Here is a 17,692-nt window from a genome sequence, read left to right as displayed (position 1 = left end):
TGGGCTGCTTGGAAACTTGAGGCATTACTTCACGGGCATTTGTGGAGTCAAGCCGTCTGAGCTCAGCCCGTTGTAATCAGTATCTCTGCCATGCAATGCTGTCTATGAGCAGGAAACACCAACGATCTCACCAATAATTGCCCCTGGGCCTACTGTTTAATGAACAAATTTACTCGTTTCCTTCCTGCATTGGTGGTCATGGCAGCAAACACAGGGACATGTAACCGTTGGCTCTTGGTCAAGAGCTTATATTCATTATACACTACTAGCCTATCACTAGTCCATTTCGTCACTCAGTATAGTCTTGACCGACTCCATCAGCGAAACCACCTTCTCCTCCAACTTGCTCTCCACCTTATCGGCATCCGGACCGACGACCTTGGTCGCCCTCCACTCGACCTCGCGACTCCCGAGTGGGACGAGGGACTCGCGCAGCAGCTTCGGCCGCGAGAGCCAAAACTCTATGTTCTCCAGCAGCGTGGAGCCGTCCCATTGCACCTCGGCTATGTCGCGGTTGTTGTTCTGCCGCAGCGCCTCGAGCACCTTAGTCAGCAGCGCCAGGGAATGGATTTCAGACACCGCCAGCAGGGTAACATGCCGTGGCGCGCCCCTGGTCGACGTGCGGCTCAACCCTGGGGCCTCCCAGCGCTGAACGCTGGCGTCCAGCAGTCCCGAGAACCAAGAGAGCACAAAAGCTACCTCGGGCGCAATGGTTGACCCAAGTGCGCTGAGAATGTTGATCATCAGGGGCAAGACCGCCTTGGTCCAGATACTATAGCAGCGCTGGGCCCCGGCCGTGTTGGCGAACGGCGACACGTTGGGCCGCCTCATCGAGTTGGCGAGCCTTGCTGAGGTGAGATGGCCCAGTAGCCCGTCCAGGGCAAGCTGCTCCGCGACCGCAGGTACTGTTGACAGCTCCAGGAGGAAGAGCAAGCTAAGCTCTCCGTATATGGGATCGCCGTCCTCGGCAAGCCTGTCCGCCCATGAGAAGAGTGACATGGCGACATGGAGGACGTCTTGTGAGGCCATCATGTTGAGGATTTGTGTCCCACACTCGTCCACGCTGGGGATGGCGAGACATGCCTGAAGGATGGCTGTCAGCAAGGCTACGTCCGCTGGTGCAACTTTTGTCTCGGGATCGTGGATAAGCGTCACTAGGGCTCGGAATCCTTGTGCTACAATGCGATCGAGAATGTTGAGGATTGTCTGCACCGTGGATACAGACGGTTCCATCTGTCGACAACCACGCAAGACTATGTAAAGGATCTTGAGCAGAGTGCGGTAGTACTCGATCTGGTCAGGTCCGAATCGATCTTCTACGCTGCTCAATGCTGTCCATAATATTCCAACCATTTTCGATGAACTCTTTGGTGAAGGCGTGGCGTCCGCCAGCCGCTGTATAAGAGTGAGGGCAAGGTTTGCCTGCGCTCTACTCAGACTGACAAAGATCTTTTCGGGGCCTTTTGGCGCGTGGCTTGCCTCGGTACACTGCTCCGCCACTTGTGCCATCATGACGGCAATTGATTGGTTTTTGGGGAGGAGACAAACGCTAAGTTCGAGTAATAGGAACTCCCAGGCATGGAAAAGAGCCTGTCGGAAAGTTGACATCGGTTAGTACTCTCGGGACTTATTAGACATATGGTTTCAATCGACAGTGGGCTTGCATGACTTACGATCTGGCCATCGACCAAAGAAAGATTCAGGTTGGCCGTCTCCATCTCGCTCCTAAAGCCCGTATCCCGTGGTCCTACCCAGCCAGGGTCAAAGTCTAACATCCTCTCCGCCAAGTCCAGAGCATAGTAGAACTGCTTGCCAAGTTCACGAGGTGCGAAGGTGGTGCGCTTGAAGGATCCAAGTGAGATGCCAGAGTAACGGCTGGCGAAGTTTTTTGTAAAGTTGGCGTGCAGCGAGGCGTTGTATCCAGAAAGTTGAACCCCATCCCGTAGGAAGTAATCCAGGTCTTGTAGCAACTCAGTAGCAAACGCCATGTCCTGGCCCATCTGCCGAAGGTGGTAAAGATGCATGGCGAACATCTCTGCGATGTAAGCTGCAATCCTGGCTTGGTTGGCTGCTTCTTCGGGATTGGTCTTGGCCGTGAGTGAAGCAGGCTTGAGATCGCGAACATACTTGCGGAGGTGCTGTAGATGGTCGCCATCTCCTCTGGTTGCGAAAATGGTCCATGGCCAGTGGTTTTGTGCCACAGTGAAGAACTCCAGAATTGCGAGTGCCTCTGCACTAGGAATAGACGAGATGTGTTGTAGCCTAATCCTAGCTGCAACAAGGACAGATGTTGGGGACAGTTTTGATGACTTGCCCGACTTTCCTTCGCCCCTGACTGCATCGCGCGGTACGTTGCCCGTCAATAGACAGTTCGCCATCCAAGGTTGCCGACTACGGAGTATTGTGGATAAGAAACTCCACAATCGAGCACTTTCAACCGTACGGTCGAATGGTTTGTCAAGCTGAGCGAGTAGTTTCAGTAGTGACCTTGCGATCTGGGATCCGAGATAGCCGAGCAGTGAAGGCGGCTCGCTCTTTGCCGATCCCTCGGCACTAGCTACCAAGCTCTCCATTAAACTTGTCACCGGGGTTCTGAAGGCATTCCCTACACCACACAGACGCGCAAGCAGAGGCGTCGATCTGAACAATTGCGTCTCCATCAGAGTGCTTGGCTTCTCGAGGAAAGCTGCAGTCTTGATCAATGAAGTCACAAACTCAAGAACGGTAACTGTTGTGCTAGCCAGTGTCTGTGACGCCTTCTGGTAAAGCCTCGTTGGTTCTGGCAGCAATCGTGCTGACAAGAAAGTCCCCAACAGCGGCTGAAACTTGAGAGCAGCGGATGACGATGAAAGGAAGCACTCCAAAACATATCCAGCGGCCGGAGCGAGACAGTCTGTAAGTCGCTCTTTTTCTTCGCCCACGCTGTAAGTGTACACCAACATCTTGTTCAAGACGGGTACAAGATCGCGCAGAATGATGCTTGGGTGCAGGTCGGATACATATCGCCATGTCGATGAGTTCTCAAAAATGTCCACCGCAGTTTGTGCAATAGAGACAGCCACCTGCGTCAATAATTTGTCCGACGTCCCCTGCCAAAGACTCACAGTGCCGTGCTTCTGCAGCGCCCCGGGTTTTGCGATGGTTACCTTGCGGCGGACGGAGCTCTGCATTGCATTCTCGACAAGTTCGGACAGGAAGACGATGACGGTGTGAAGGAAATCAAACCGGTCGTTGTTGAGATCTGGATTGCCCAATATCCTCGAGAGTCTTCCAGCGCGAGATTCCGTATTGAGAAGCTCGCATCTTGCCATATAAGACCACACACGACCGGGACACAGCGGCAGTACTGTATCAAGGAACCGTACACATGCGGTAAGGAGGGCCATGACCGAGGAATCGTTGCTGACTTTCTCTCCTTGGATACTATGGTCGAGAATGTCGCATACAATGCTGACAACATCCTTCGTCCGGCCTACAGATCTGCTAGTCTCTTGTAGGATTGCCAGACCGGATGCCGACCCATGGCTCGCCATCTCCCGCTGAATCAAAACATTGAGTAGTGACACAGCATCTGCTGCTTCTTGCGGCTGCAAAGGCCCAAGCACTGAGCGATATGACTCTGGCGAAGAGTAGACTTCCAAGCGCTTCCCTATCAACGCCAAGGACGAATGCTCATACTCCATCAAGACAACTCTGCCAGAGTCTGTGATAAAGCGGCCCTGTGACCCCGCAGGAATATCAAACGGTTCATCATCGGGTTCTTGGCGTCTCCAAGAGGTTGGTGACGGCTCGATGAGTGGTACTTCCTGCAGGATCTGGATTGCGTTGGAGTTTTCCTCTTCCAAAATGAGCTGATACTCTTGAAAGTTCTCAGGAAGTACAAATGTCAATGTTGGCGTCTTGAGGAGATATTTGAGAATAGCGCCGGAAGATTCTTCCTCGCCAACACGAGCAGCCAACAGTTTGCAAAGAGTGGTGAAAGGAGCGTACTCGTAGGGGTAGCGGTTGAAAGCCTGAAGGACATAAGCGTCGAGGAGCATGGGATCCTCGAGGACTGCTTCTACTGGTGGTTCGGGTTTCGGTAAATCACCCGAGCGCACCTGACGTTCTTGGTCGGAATCGCCGGCAGAAAGTACAGCAAGCAGTGTCGTTACGGGCTCGGATTGGTAGCCCACAAGAGGGAAACTGAATTTGAGTAGTTCCAGGAAGTAGCAACGTATCTTGGCGCCAACGTCCCTAGGCAGGGCCGCCTCCGGGTTTGCCCCTGAGCACTGCGAGAATTCCGAGAGGACATCATAAACAAAGCCTTGAGCGGTGGCACTCTGGGCAAGGGCCTCGGCTACCTGAATGTCTTGAGACATGGAGGTGTTGACCAGGAACTGGTCGTAGCTCCGGGCTTCTATCGAGACGATGCTACCGGTCGAGTTCCGGCGCCCAGTGGCTCCCACGGGATGGTGCTCAAGCTCAAATCCCGCCTGGGCCCTTTGGTTCTGCGCCAAATCTCGCCTCTCGGCGCGTTCCTGATATGCCACGTACATGCGATGGAGCAGAAGCGACCAAGAGAACACAGCAGGAGCAGCGGTGTACAGTCCGTTTTCCGCAGCTATCTGCATTGTGCCATGCACCTGCAGTAATATGTCTGCGTCTTGGATATACGAGTTCTCATCTACCCCAAGCTCGAGGTCCTGGTCAAGCAAGGCCATAGAGCGAGGCAAGTTGAGCAAAGACATTGTGATGGCACACACAAGACACTTCAACGGGAGGGCGAGCTCCCCCACGCTAGCATCTGCCTGCAACTCTTATCAGCACAGACACATCTCAGGGTTATCTTGTAATTGTAGACTTACTGGTGATAATGCGTCCAGGAATCCGTAGTCGGTTATAAAGGTAAACCACTCTGCCACAAAAGAAGGCGCGGCAAAAGTGCGACTTGATGTTGCATCAGTTATCTGAAAGATGAGCATCATAACGTGAGCAGCCTCGACCAGACAGGTCCGTCCCCAGTCAATTGTCAAATTGTCCGTCTTATATTTGTCCCCCTCGAGAGTGGCATCCAGCCCGGCTAACGATCGCTTGATACAGCTGGTCAGATAGCTGAGCCACGTCGGTCCAGCACTCAGAATGGCATCTCGATCAGATTGGTCTGAAGGATCCTCGCCGGACAGAACCTGAGCAGCAGTGCTGGCTGCTGCGACGGCGAAATGCCTGCGCTCCGCAAGGTATGTGTGCAGGATGCGAGTTCGCCGTGCGTTCTCCCCCTGGAAGTCGGTCCATATGGTCTCAGCATCATCGGGGCTAGCAGCAGCAATTGCCGACAGGACGCTGGCCCCTGGCGCGGCGTTTTGGCCCACAATATCCTTGATGTTGGCTACATCCTGGGAGGATAAGGGGCCATTGAGATGACTTTCCGGACGACACTGAGCCTCAGCGACAACAATACGCAGCGCAGCCGTCTCGTTGATGGCGGCGTTCTTGCTTAGCCAGAGCGCGTCGCTTTTTATCGTCTGCAAGTCGCAAGAGTCGTCGGCGGGGGTTGTCGCATTTATCGGCGACGTCTTGGTCTCGAAGTCGGATTTCGTCTGGGGGGACGGCGGCGCAAACGTCCGCGATGGATCTCTAAAGAGTGTTGCTACATAGGGGTCTTTTAGGAAGCCCGAGACAGCGTTGGAGGTCAGGCGACTTGTGTCTGTGTCGGTCAGAGATGACGCAACAAGCCTCCATGAGCTGCATGCATTTCAAAGAAAAGAAAAACTTGGGTTAGTTAATGGTCCTTTGTGGGAAGATCTGATGCGCTGAGCAGGTCGTGGGAAGCTCACAGCAAACGCTTTTCACCGGAGATGCATTCGTCAAGTGGTGGAAAATAGATGCGGTCTGAAAGAGCTGCCATGGTCGTGACGCTCGTGGCCGGTGAGGCCCGGTGGCATGGAAATTGGGGCAGGTGAGGGAGAGCGTTTTCAAAACATCGAAAGCAAGGCTAGAATTGCGACCGTGTGGAGGCCAGTGTTGTCGCAGGAACTAAGTCCTTTTTTTTTGGTTTTTTGGTTTTTTTCAATCAGCAGCAAGCGGACTTGAGGTTGGCGGGATGGGAATGCTTCGGGTGCCTTGGTCGTCGTATCCAGTATTTCCAGACCTGAGGTAACCAGGGGGAAAAAATAAAAAGACGCGCCGTTGCACCTGCACGCGTAACCAAAAATCAACCCGTCCGTCGTAAAGCGATTGTCAAAACAGTGGGTACTGCCGTTCTTCAACCTTAGCTCTGGTGGAGCCTCCGTTTCCGGCGACGGGAGCTCTTTGAAAGCTTAAGGTGGCTTGCCACAGAACCCCCACTCCGAGCTTCCCGCCATAATCGGAGCCCGGGTTTTTTTGTCTTTCTATGTAAGGTGCATAGTATACTTGGCTAAGTTACCTAAGTCTAGGTCTAGACTAGTTGTATAAACTTTCAAAGAACCCGGATTTAAAGATGCGTCACAGTAACAAGTTGGCTTGGCTCAGGTTTTGAAGTGTCACAATATATACAAAAAAAAAAAAAAAACAGGGTGCAGCCCTGTGAGAGACAGAAAAAAAGTTAACCGCATTTTCTACATCAGACGCAATTGACCCCTCGTTCTCATTTAACCTTTGAGAATACCCACGGAACGTAATTTGGGGTGGGTTGTGTTGTGGCAACCATTTGCAATTTTACGTGACTCCAAAGTCGCTGGCCCAGCACTGACTGGTATTAGTTCACTCCCGCCTCGCACTGACATTGGATCTCCCAACGCCCAACTGCACACCACACCACATCACACAAAAGAAGGGACGAAAATATGGCAACCGCAGGCATTGTCGACAACTCACCTCATCATCCTGACCCCTCGCCAGCAGTTTCCACGGCGTCAAATCTGATTCTCATTGACAACTACGACTCCTTCACTTGGAATGTCTACCAATACCTCGTCCTCGAGGGTGCCAAGGTCACCGTCTACCGCAACGACCAGATCACCCTCGATGAGTTGATAGCTCTGAAACCCACCCAGCTGGTCATCAGCCCCGGGCCCGGCCACCCAAAGACCGATTCAGGTATCAGCCGTGATGCCATCAGGCACTTTGCTGGCAAGATTCCCATCTTTGGCGTGTGCATGGGCCAGCAGTGCATTATTGATCTCTACGGTGGCGAGGTTATCTTCGCCGGCGAGATCCTGCACGGCAAGACCTCTCCTCTGGTCCACGACGGCAAGGGGGTTTACGCCGGTCTGGCACAAGGTCTGCCCGTCACCAGGTATCACTCCCTGGCAGGGACCCATGTGAGTCTCCCAGAGACCCTCGAGGTTACCTCGTGGATTGCCAAGGAAGACGGGAGCAAGGGTGTCATCATGGGCGTCCGGCACAAGGAGTACGCTATCGAGGGCGTGCAGTTCCACCCAGAAAGCATCCTTTCCGCCGACGGCCGCGCCATGTTCCGCAATTTTGTCCGCCTCCAGCACGGCACTTGGGCAGAGAACTCGGTGATTCTGCAGCAGGCCAAGGAAGCCGCCGCCAGCTCCAATGCCAAAGAGGTCACCGCCTCCGCTTCCGGTGGCAAGAAGACGAACATTCTGCAAAAGATCTACGCCCGTCGCAGGGAGTTGGTGTCAGCCCAGAAGCAGCTCCCGTCGCAGAGGATGGCCGACCTCGAGGCCGCATATCGACTCAACGCCGCTCCCCCTCTGGTGCCCCTAATCGACCGCCTCCGCCAGTCCCCGTTCGACGTGGCTCTCATGGCCGAGATCAAGCGTGCCTCCCCGTCAAAGGGTGATTTTGCACCGCACATCAACGCGCCGGCTCAGGCACGCAAATACGCCCTGGCCGGCGCTAGCGTCATCTCGGTTCTCACCGAACCGGACTGGTTCAAGGGTAGCATCGAGGACCTGAGAGCCATTAGGCAGGTCCTTGCTGGCATGCCCAACAGGCCGGCCATCCTCCGCAAGGAATTTGTTTTTGACGAGTATCAGATCCTCGAGGGGAGGTTGGCCGGAGCCGACACGGTGCTTCTGATTGTGAAAATGCTGGAGAAAGACGTCCTTAAGCGCCTGTACGATTACTCCTTGTCACTGGGAATGGAACCACTCGTCGAGGTTCAAAACGGCGATGAAATGTCCATCGCCGTGGAGCTCGGCGCAAAAGCCATCGGCGTCAACAACCGCAACCTAGAGAGTTTCGAGGTCGACCTGGGCACGACGAGCCGGCTGAGATCAATGGTACCAGACACCACCATCTTATGTGCTCTCAGTGGCATCAACACGCACGACGACGTGATGGCCTATAAGAAGGACGGAGTCAACGCCGTCCTAGTTGGCGAATCCATCATGCGCGCGCCCGATGCCTCCGTGTTCATTCATCAGCTTTGCGCAGGTGCAGCCGCAGCACCCGCAGAGCCCCAACCCGGACCTTTGCTGGTCAAGATTTGCGGCACGAGAACGGCCGAGGCCGCGGCAGAGGCCGTCAAGGCAGGGGCCGACATGGTGGGTATGATACTGGTCCCCGGCACGAAGCGATGCGTCTCGGACGAGGCGGCCCTGGAGATATCAAAGGCGGTGCACGAGACGGCACCGGCTTCCACTGCCGCAAAACCACAACAGACGACCGCAAAGGATTTCTTCTCGCAAGGTAGAGAGTCCCTCAGGAGAAAAGGACCACTGCTGGTTGGAGTCTTCCAGAACCAGCCCCTGGACGAGATTCTGGAAAAGCAGGCACGGTACAAGCTGGATGTAGTCCAGCTACACGGCAACGAGCCCGTAGAGTGGGCCAGATTGATACCCGTGCCCGTCGTGCACAAGTTCAAGCCTGGGGATCCAGGGCTCGGGCTCCGTGGCTACCATGTGCTGCCGCTTTTGGATTCTGGCTCCGGGTCCGGTCAGCAACTGGATGCGGCGGCCGTCAAGGCCGAGTTTGAGAAGGACTCGGATCTGCAGGTTGTGTTTGCAGGCGGCTTGGGGCCAGACAATGTAGAGCAGGCCGTCTCGGCTTTGGGTGAGTTCGCCGGCCGCGTGGTGGGGGTGGATGTCAGCAGCGGAGTCGAGGAAGATGGCAAGCAAAGCTTGGCCAAGATACGGGCTTTTGTTGAGGCTGCGAGACGAATTAGATAGAAGAGTTCATTGTTCAATTCCTCGTAATTGATAGAATCATAAAGCTGTTTTGATATTGATTGACATAGGAAAAGTATGTCACATGCCTAGGATTTAAAGCCTATTTCTGTTCCACAGAAAAGCATTGGCCAGGAGAATTATCAAGGATTCGCGTGACAAGTGTGTTGTCGGTACTTTTTAAGGGCCCGAATAACTAACTTATAGCACTTCTAGACTCCATAGCGCTTTGATTCATTGCAGCCTATCCTATGTCTATGAAACCATCGTAATCCATACCCGAGGAATTACAAAGTAATATAATACAGAATGCCTGAGCAAAATCCAGGCAAGCATCAAACGGTATTGGAGAAGAGCTCGAGACGCGTTCCTATGATGCCTGCCGGCCTTCCACAGCCCGGTTCCAGGCAGCCTCAAAGGATTCGGTGGGTGGCACGATGACAGCTGCGCTTCCAGCCATGGTGTCACCCTCATCGTCCCGCATCTCATTCTGCCAGTTGCTAGAGTACACAACGGCCGCGAAGCCCTCGAGCTCGCGCACCGTCTCCATGGCCTGTAGGTACTTGTTGGGCATGCCGTTGCCGACGGCATGCGCCTGACGCGTCAGGCAGGATAGCACCTTTGGTAGCTGCACTGTGGGCTTGGGGACGCCACCCGAGCCGAAGACAGATTGGGCGAGCTCGCCCTCGATTAGGGTCGAGAATCCGGCGTCGAGGATCTTACCGAGCACGTGGGAGAATGCAGGCGAGTCAATGATGTCCGACGTCTCATCCAGCAGGCGACGCAGCGGCGGTGGAACAACGGGAGACTGCGACTGGACGACAATCATGCTTCCGTCTGCGCCGGCGGCCGTCTCGGACTCGCCCAGGATGCCCGACTCTGCAAGCACAGAGTCCTCCTGGTCTCGCGGTGGCAGCAAAAACGCTAACCATTTGACGTCGGCCTCAACTTCATCCCGAACCTGCTTCGTGAGCCTGCCAAACATGTCGAGAGAGAGTTCATCACGTGGGCTGAGATGACCAAACGCGCCCCGGACAGCGACTTCCACGCGGTCCCTGAGCTCAGCCCAGCCTTTGTTCAGCAGCCACCAACTAAAGGTCAGATATCTCCGGTTCACGTCGAAGTCGCTGCCATAGACGACGTCCGGGCTATCGTCATCGTTGTTCTCCAGTCCAATCGAGGCCTGGGCAGACCCTGTAGCCAGAGTGATGACACTTGATAAGTAGCTCCGGCGACCGAGAAGGTTGAGCTGAATGCGCGTAAGCATGGTCAACAGAGCGAGGACGTAGAGGAGGGTAAAAGCTCTCGTGATTGAGCTTATGGCTAGGTCGTCCCATAGCTGTCGCTTGGTCTTCCGAGAGGCGTTCGCGGCGGCGGCTTCTGCGGGCTGTGGTTGGGGGTCAGATTCGGTAGCCGGAGCGCTATTCGCAGTACCAGAGGCAGAGACGCTGCGGCCATCATCTTCAGTGAGGGTGGTGTCGGCTATGCTCGGTGGTCCTGCCGGCCTGGCTTTCAACTGCTGGATCTCGTATGTGATCTTCTCTGTATCCATAGCCTCGAGAACATTTTGGGTAGCGGTAGGCAAGAGCGCCAACACGGTAAAGGTGCAGTCTTCTTGGTTCTGTTCGAAGCGCCGTCGGAGACTGTACGGACAAGAGTTTAAATCGTGCGGGTTAGTATTCAAGTTCACCTTTTGCAGGAGAGAACAGGTGGCGAAGGAGATGAATGGTGGTTCGTACTTCTCTTTGGCGATGCGGTCGCTACTCATCCTCTCCCGCGCGTCATTGATCTTGCCAATCACATATCGGGAAACGAGATAGCCTGCGCCTATGACGCCGGCGCCGACAGCGATTGGAGTTCTGTTGCGGCGAAGCCATCGCCGCGTTGCGGAGTACATTGCATGGGCTAGGAAATGTATGGCATTAAGTGTCTTGTTGATTTGACGGGTCCTTGTTGATTTTTAGATGGTTAATTGTAAAAGTGGAGGTGGTCGCAGCAGCAGCTAGCTAGCTGGGTTTACTATTTCTTTCCGTTTCTTTAGTGATTGTGTTTTGCGTTGGATACAGGCGTTGGAAGTATGCCTAGGCAGTTGAAATAAAAAGTAAAGTAATGACTGTGTCGATGTAGGCGGTTGCTTTATTTCCCAGCCGCGTGCAACTACGATGGGGTGACGACACGAGCCTCGGTTCAGAACCCAAACCCCCGCGAAGAAAAAGGTCTGGGGTTTAAAGTGTAGACTTAGCGCATCGGAGTTTGTCGCGGCTGCATTCGGTCGCGAGGCTTGGAGGGGCCCACGGTAATGGCACGTAAAAGGTACATGCATCTTGCAAGGCGGCACCTTGGTTAACTAACTGCACGTGCTACCTGCTGTACAATCATAAACCTGACAGATTCTCAAGTTGTAAGCCCCGGCTAACAAGCAGTCACTTTCCCCAGGACAGTGGTAGTACTGAATTTGCACGCGCGGCTACTTCTACCCGCTCCGACACAGTCCCCTATTACAGTACAAGACCATCAGACTTTCTCTTGTACCACCATCTGTACCAGTCTGTGTTCCCATCACATTTGAGTTAGTTATTGTACGGTTGCTCACAGCCTATAGCTATCAGTTATTCCGCTGCGACAGATATGTTTTTCTATTGATAACGCTTAAGCTTGTAGTCCCAGGTAAGGTGCAAATAATTGACCAGTTCTGTAAGTCCTGGGCTTTATTGTACCCAGTGCAAGCATTTGGCTTGTGAGTGCTGCAGTGGGACTAGATGACTGCTCGTTAGCTGAAGGTAGCAGCTAGATAATTTAGTTCAACCTGCGCACTCCACATCCCGCCAGCAATGCACGTCAGGGGGGCTGCATCTGTCTTGTCTGCCCCGCTGTGGTGACAACATCAAACTGATTGATAACTTGATGCGATGATTGATTGATTGATTGATTGCATGTGCAAAAATGCTAACCTCTCCACCTCACCTCCCTTTTTTGACTCTGGAAAATCAAAGCATGCATCTTTCAAGTTTAGCAATATCATATTTTGAAGGAGAGAATACAACAATGGTACCCTACCACCTTGCCTATCAGAGGTAACCGGATGACGAGCCCCTAGCCAGCTTAAACCGCTCGATCTTGGTCCGAACTAGATCTAGTTTTGCGCCGCATCATTGATCAGACGCCAACTCAGACCAACCAACTTGACCGCGTGCCCGGTTTAAAAAAACATCATTTGAACTTCGCAAATTCTTGAAGCAGCCTCTCTTGTTTTTATTTTTAATACTTTACAATTTTTGGTTTTTTTGTCTTTCGCAAAACGCCGACAGGCAGACTCCGCGCCGGCCGCCGCGTCTCTTTCAGATTCATATCCCACCATGGCGCAGAGCAACCCGCCCGAGTTCATCCTCGAGGCCTTTGCCGATCCCACCACAGTACAAGATGTAGTTCGCGGTTTGTGCATTCCTCCCGATCATGTCTACATCATGCCTGTGGTTATCTCTCTATCTCTCTCTCTCTCTCTTGTTTTTTTTTTTTTTTTTTTACGCCTCCCCCGTTTACTGCCTGCAAAGCTGCCCAAAACTCGAAACGCAAGAAAGAACCCAAACTAAAATGAACGAAAAAACACCGAACCGGGTTTCCTCCCACAACCCACTATGAAGGTATCCTGCACACAATATTCTTCCATCGATTCTTCCCGACCCTGACCCCGCAGACGCGCGACGTACTCGACCTGACCTTACCCCTGGTCGACGATGTCGAGCTCGAGACCATGATCGACCAGCGCGTCGCCGCACTCGCCCGCCAGCTCGACAAGCAGCCCCACGGCGGCGGAGGCTCCTCGGGCAGGGGCCAGATCTCTGTCCAGTTCTTCGAGAAGAAGCGCCGCAAGACCTGGCTCGCCATGAGGGGCGAGGAGGAGGTCTGCTGGGAGTGCTGGACCGTTAAGGTCACAGTGGCTGAGCCCAGGACTGAGAGTGGTAAGTTTCCTGTTGAAAAGAGAGAGAGAAAAAAAAAAGTATAGGGGACAAAAAAAGAAAGATGCAACCAAGGCACTACGTGCTTGGAAAAAGGGGAGACACATATAATGGACCCATCAGAAGATAATATCGGAGAAGTTGCGTATCCTGATATCAGTTGACCAAAATAGAGCGCGCAAAGGTCCGCAAGGCTACCGAGGCTACCTTGCTGGCAAGCACCATGAAAATAATCACCTTCGTCAACACACACAAGGATCACATACCGCCCATAACTACCACCAACGCGAACCCTTTCCCATATCAGATATCCGTCAACCAGCAAGAGTCTGGCTGGACCGGAAGGATACAGGGAATGTATTGATACGAGAGGATTACTGCCTTCCTGTAATTACGGCACTGGAACCAGTCAGAAGATCCGCCAGAGGATTACTCCGGAGGAATAGGTCAACAGAGTCACGGGTAAATAAATGGCAGTATCACAGAAGTAAAGCAATCAGACACATTAGCGGGTTTCAATTCCCAAAATATCAAAAGATTATGATCCCAATAACGCCGCTATCAGATGATGTTCTCGCTGAAAAGGGAATCAAAGACTAGCCCTAGCCGAAACATGGCATCTGTCATGCCCGTCCGCCTTGACCTGAAATCAATACTAATGTGTGTAATCTAAATAAACCCCCAAAGACCCTCATTCGTATCCATATCCTAGTCGCTCCTGACCGGCCCAAGAAAACATACATGTCGTAAATTCGTCCCATAGAAAAATAAAGAGACAGCTCCAGGATTAGGGAAAAGAAAAAAAAAAAACACAACAGTCCAATATAAGTGAGGCTTGAAGCCCACAAACGCCCATGCGCCCATTCGATTTTTCGAATCAGAAGGGAAACAAAGCCCATGACGATCACAACTGATACCCGTCCATCCAACTCCAAAAAAAGAAAAGAAAAAAAGAAAAAAGCAAGACGTGAATCGTAAAGCCTGTCCATGGCAAATGAGATCGTCTTCTGATTAGCCTTGGATGGCTAGAGAGCTCATTCATCCTGCATGGCTCCTATGCGAATCACGTGTAGACTCAAACATTCTCCTAAAAATTGCTAGTATGGCTGCGCCCGAGGCCAGGTTTGAAGTTCGCCACGGCAAATGGCATAGTCCCCGGATCCGCCCCCATGTTGTGGCCGATCCGTTCGAAACCTTTCATGATATCAAGGTCGTGCGACTCGCTCGTTTCTTCGAGCAGCTCCGTAGAGCAAAAGTCTTCAAAAATAACGCTTGGCACCGCATTCTCATCATTAACGTTGTCCAACGTGCTTAGTGCAGGAGCCATCTTAAGAGGAGACGCGGCAAGAATCCTGCTTGGGGATGACGGAAGGTCTGGCATCTTCTTGCCTGGTGACTTGAGCGCAAAATATTTCGCAGGTGACAGCTTGCTCTTAAGAAGAGGAGCTGGCGCGAGCGACAACTGTTGGTTTGGGTGCGTCACCTCCCCGAGGACTGCAGTGGACTTTGGTCGTGGCAGTCCTTGCCTCTTTGCTGGTCGCTTGAGCGGTGATGAATCCATAATCGACCGCTTGCGTTTGACGGGAGATCCGTCCTCAGCAATCGAGTAGAGACCGCCTGGTGTCGCGTCTTGGAGGATGTAGAAGTCGCCGCCGTATCCAGCGTTGAAGTCGTAGCCGTCGGTATACACTGACTCGTCAATGTTGTCGTTGGAAGGTGTTGCCCATCCGCAGTCACCGGCAAGGCCCATCACGCGCTTCAAAGGCGACTCGATCATCCTAGCCACATCCCTACGATGTTGCTGAAGTGTGGTGTTGGGAGAGACCGACGGTGGTGCCATCTGTGGCGGCGGCGCCAGCTTATATGCAGGTGTCAGGGGTGGAAGCATCTGACCTTCACCAGCAAGCCTACGAACTGGCGACGAAGATTGAGGTCCAAATGCCGTATTGTTGCGAGAGCGGCCCTTTGTAGGACTAGGGTCGAAGGATGAGCCACGCAGGCGCCTGATCTCATCCTCTGCCCGTCCGCCTTTCCGCTTGCTCCGTGACCTGTCGAGCCGATCAGTCTCGGACGCGAGGAGCGTTTGCTGTTGCGGTCGTAGGATGGATGAGTCCAGGGAGGATATGTATCCACTATCATCCATTGAAGGCCGTTGCCTCCGATGTGAGTTCAGTGTCGCTGAGTTGCGCCGCATCATCGAAGGTGGTGTACCGCCTTGTGGTTCAGAGTGCTTTGGTAGAGGTGGCGACGAGTTCATGTCGGCAGCGGTGGGAGAGAAGGAACCCAATTCAACGGTAGCGTCAACTTCAGCAGTCTTGTCCAGAGGCTCCTCGGTCGGGGGGATAGTTGCGTCTGACGAAAGATCTGGCTGCTGAACGGAGTGCGATTGCGATACTGTGGCTGTTGTTGAAGTCTCTTCCGAAATAGGCTCAGAACATGTCTGCGGAGGCAGCTTCGGTTCCGACTTGGGAAACGGAGGTAGTATTGAGTTTTCCATAAGGCTGCCCATGATTGTCATGCCTTCCGGCGTTGAAATGGACTTGCGGCCTGGCTTCTCCTTCATGTACACATGTTCCATTCCCGGCATGATGGCCCAGTAACTGCCCTTTCCAGGATCATCCTTGGGTCGTTCGTGCTTGATGAAGTTTTTATTCAAGCTCAGATTGTGACGGATGCTGTTCTGCCAACCGTTGTCAGCGGCTTCGCGGTAGTGACGATAGTTTGTTGTTATCCATTTGTATATCTGAGCCAAAGTTAGTCGGCGGTGCGGAGACCGGAGGATAGCCATTCCAATCAGCATGGCATAGCTATGACTAGGCTTGATTCCATCGTCGACGATGGGTGGGAATGATTCTGGGGGCGGAAGTGGTTGGTTTTCGAGTTTGGCGCGTTTTTGCGGGCGACTGTCTTTGATTGACGGGGCTTCAAGGAGTCTTTTTCCGTTCGCGCTGGTTGGATAGTATTGTTCGATCAACATGTTCTGCGTCGGGTTGTGTAGGAATGGAACCCCAGCTAGGTTTGAATCCTTCCCCGGAGCCAATCCAAGTTGAGCTGGGTTGTATTGATGAGCCAACGTCGCCTGTTTCTGAGGCACAAAGTCGCTTCCGTGGGACTGCATGTTTGGAGGCATGATATGGGGCGAATTCATCATGACTCCATTAGGTGCGTTTTTCAGTGGCGCCAAGGGAGCCGTCGGTCCTGAAGCCTTAAAGGGCGATTGTCCAGCGTTCGTCTGGGGAATATTCGAAATTCCCGGGTAGGAAAAGTTGTAGTTGCCGTTGGGCTGTATGGATCGTGGAGGGTCGGGCGTAGATGATGGCATTGGGGCATGACTGATTGCAGGCAGGCCACTGGGATCAATGAGGTCCTGGTAAGAACCAAAAACATCAACGTGTTGCGAATGTCCACCGCCGAAATTGGCGTAGTGATTGTAGCCGCTCATCGTAAGACGGCGTGGGTGGGTGGTCGCCGGTCTACACCGATTACTGGCCGGTCAGACCAGGTTTGGCGACGCTCCGAGCGCGAAGGGTCGCGATTCTGTACTGTGCAGCCTCGAGGCGCGTCAATACAATTCTGTCATCCGGTCTTTTGAGCACCAATGCTGCAGGTAACTGAAATAATGGATGATGACGTGACACGACAATCTTGGTGCAAGGGAAGCACGACTCACCTGTTGTCTGGTTCTTGGCCGCGGGGGTCTCGAAGGAAGTAGTGAATTTCCAGTGAAGCTTGTCCCGTGGAGCTCGAAAAGATCCCATCTATGGGCGCGACGCCAAGTATACCCTAGGTGAGATGGAATGAATTGCCTCGACGGACGATTTTTTTTTCTTTCTGCGAACGCGGATTTCAATGGGGAAATAAAGTGATAGGGGCAAAAAAAATAAGATAGATAGTTCCGTCGACTAGTGATAATATGAAAAGCAAAACAGGTGAACAGATAGAATGCAGTAAAGTAGTGGGAGCAGCAAAAGATGAGAGGGAGGGGAAATGAGGGCGGAGGTCAGGTAGGCCGAGAAAGGGAGAAAAGTAAGCCGCAGTGGTGTGCAACCTTGGCTGCGAATGACTGAGACTATAGAACACGGGCCAGGTGCGGCTTGTCCAGAAGAGGAACAGGCTGTGTCTCTGACCTCGGATTGGTTGGCGGGAATTCCGAGGATCTTTGCGGTAGGATCGATGATACAAGCAAAAAAAAAAAATAAAGAAGTAGGAGAAATAAGAATACTAAAAGATTGGTAGGATAGGATGGTAGGTAGTTGAGGTAGCTTAGCTTTGGTCGGGTAGATCGCGACGGTAGGTAGAAAGGTAAGTCAGGCAAGGTAAGGTATTAGGTAGTAGTTAGGTAGTCAAAATGCAAGGTAAGCAAGTCAACTTTGGTGCCACTGCAAAAATAAGTGACGGTCGCGGATAGAGAAAGACAGCCTAGACTAGTAGCTTAGGTGCATGCCAGATAACCTGGGGCCAGTTCTGAAACACCTTCTAATGATACGATAGACCAGACCGTGCAAAATGGCACAACCTCGTGCAAAGTTACATCAAGTCCCGAAGAAGTAAATATCCGTGGATTTTCGGTATTTGTGGGAAAAGAGGAGAATGAAAGGACGGGCGGAAGAATAAAAAGGGTGGAAATGGGAAAAG

General features: G+C 52.9%; 6 protein-coding genes across 6 annotated transcripts; 2 read left to right on the top strand and 4 right to left on the bottom strand.

Moving 5' to 3' along the window:
• Positions 1–184: 184 nt before the first annotated feature.
• Positions 185–6,119, bottom strand: PgNI_00832 (uncharacterized protein). Its single transcript, XM_031120909.1, has 4 exons — positions 5,817–6,119; positions 4,848–5,724; positions 1,674–4,790; positions 185–1,590 (listed from the first exon to the last, which is right to left on the bottom strand). Exons 1-4 carry the CDS (start codon positions 5,885–5,887, stop codon positions 277–279), a joined length of 5,379 nt encoding a protein of 1,792 aa, XP_030986440.1. The 5' UTR covers positions 5,888–6,119; the 3' UTR covers positions 185–276.
• A 687-nt stretch (positions 6,120–6,806) lies between these two features.
• PgNI_00831 (uncharacterized protein) lies at positions 6,807–9,104 on the top strand (the record flags this gene model as incomplete). Its single annotated transcript, XM_031120908.1, has 1 exon — positions 6,807–9,104. One exon carries the CDS (start codon positions 6,807–6,809, stop codon positions 9,102–9,104), a length of 2,298 nt encoding a protein of 765 aa, XP_030987194.1.
• A 203-nt stretch (positions 9,105–9,307) lies between these two features.
• PgNI_00830 (uncharacterized protein) lies at positions 9,308–11,386 on the bottom strand. Its single transcript, XM_031120907.1, has 2 exons — positions 10,841–11,386; positions 9,308–10,744 (listed from the first exon to the last, which is right to left on the bottom strand). The coding sequence occupies exons 1-2, from the start codon at positions 10,996–10,998 to the stop codon at positions 9,472–9,474; spliced, it is 1,431 nt and encodes a 476-aa protein (XP_030987193.1). The 5' UTR covers positions 10,999–11,386; the 3' UTR covers positions 9,308–9,471.
• A 673-nt stretch (positions 11,387–12,059) lies between these two features.
• PgNI_00829 (uncharacterized protein) lies at positions 12,060–13,570 on the top strand. The gene is made up of 3 exons (XM_031120906.1): positions 12,060–12,533; positions 12,743–13,060; positions 13,231–13,570. The coding sequence occupies exons 1-3, from the start codon at positions 12,458–12,460 to the stop codon at positions 13,419–13,421; spliced, it is 585 nt and encodes a 194-aa protein (XP_030985935.1). The 5' UTR covers positions 12,060–12,457; the 3' UTR covers positions 13,422–13,570.
• Positions 13,571–14,144: 574 nt separating this feature from the next.
• On the bottom strand, positions 14,145–16,499 carry PgNI_00828 (uncharacterized protein; the record flags this gene model as incomplete). Its single annotated transcript, XM_031120905.1, has 1 exon — positions 14,145–16,499. One exon carries the CDS (start codon positions 16,497–16,499, stop codon positions 14,145–14,147), a length of 2,355 nt encoding a protein of 784 aa, XP_030985936.1.
• A 40-nt stretch (positions 16,500–16,539) lies between these two features.
• Positions 16,540–17,635, bottom strand: PgNI_00827 (uncharacterized protein; the record flags this gene model as incomplete). The annotated part of the gene is made up of 2 exons (XM_031120904.1): positions 16,728–17,635; positions 16,540–16,658 (listed from the first exon to the last, which is right to left on the bottom strand). Exons 1-2 carry the CDS (start codon positions 16,813–16,815, stop codon positions 16,540–16,542), a joined length of 207 nt encoding a protein of 68 aa, XP_030985941.1. The 5' UTR covers positions 16,816–17,635.
• Between the last annotated feature and the right edge of the window lie 57 nt (positions 17,636–17,692).

This window comes from Pyricularia grisea (genome assembly GCF_004355905.1).
Source record: "Pyricularia grisea strain NI907 chromosome Unknown Pyricularia_grisea_NI907_Scaffold_1, whole genome shotgun sequence".
Lineage (NCBI taxonomy): Eukaryota > Fungi > Ascomycota > Sordariomycetes > Magnaporthales > Pyriculariaceae > Pyricularia > Pyricularia grisea.
The sequence above is the reverse complement of the archived record's forward strand: the minus strand, read 5'-3'. Positions and strand labels throughout refer to the sequence as shown.

Bases quoted from the DNA above. Each gene is read 5' to 3' on its own strand.
- PgNI_00832 (XM_031120909.1), bottom strand. From the start codon at position 5,887: ATGGCAGCTCTTTCAGACCGCATCTATTTTCCACCACTTGACGAATGC. The intron at 4,791-4,847 runs GTAAGTCTACAA...TAAGAGTTGCAG, and splicing joins TCCTGGACGCATTATCACCA to GCAGATGCTAGCGTGGGGGA. The intron at 1,591-1,673 runs GTAAGTCATGCA...ACTTTCCGACAG, and splicing joins CTTTGGTCGATGGCCAGATC to GCTCTTTTCCATGCCTGGGA.
- PgNI_00830 (XM_031120907.1), bottom strand. From the start codon at position 10,998: ATGTACTCCGCAACGCGGCGATGGCTTCGCCGCAACAGAACTCCAATC. The intron at 10,745-10,840 runs GTACGAACCACC...TTGTCCGTACAG, and splicing joins GACCGCATCGCCAAAGAGAA to TCTCCGACGGCGCTTCGAAC.
- PgNI_00829 (XM_031120906.1), top strand. From the start codon at position 12,458: ATGGCGCAGAGCAACCCGCCCGAGTTCATCCTCGAGGCCTTTGCCGAT. The intron at 12,534-12,742 runs GTTTGTGCATTC...CCCACTATGAAG, and splicing joins AGTACAAGATGTAGTTCGCG to GTATCCTGCACACAATATTC. The intron at 13,061-13,230 runs GTAAGTTTCCTG...TGACCAAAATAG, and splicing joins TGAGCCCAGGACTGAGAGTG to AGCGCGCAAAGGTCCGCAAG.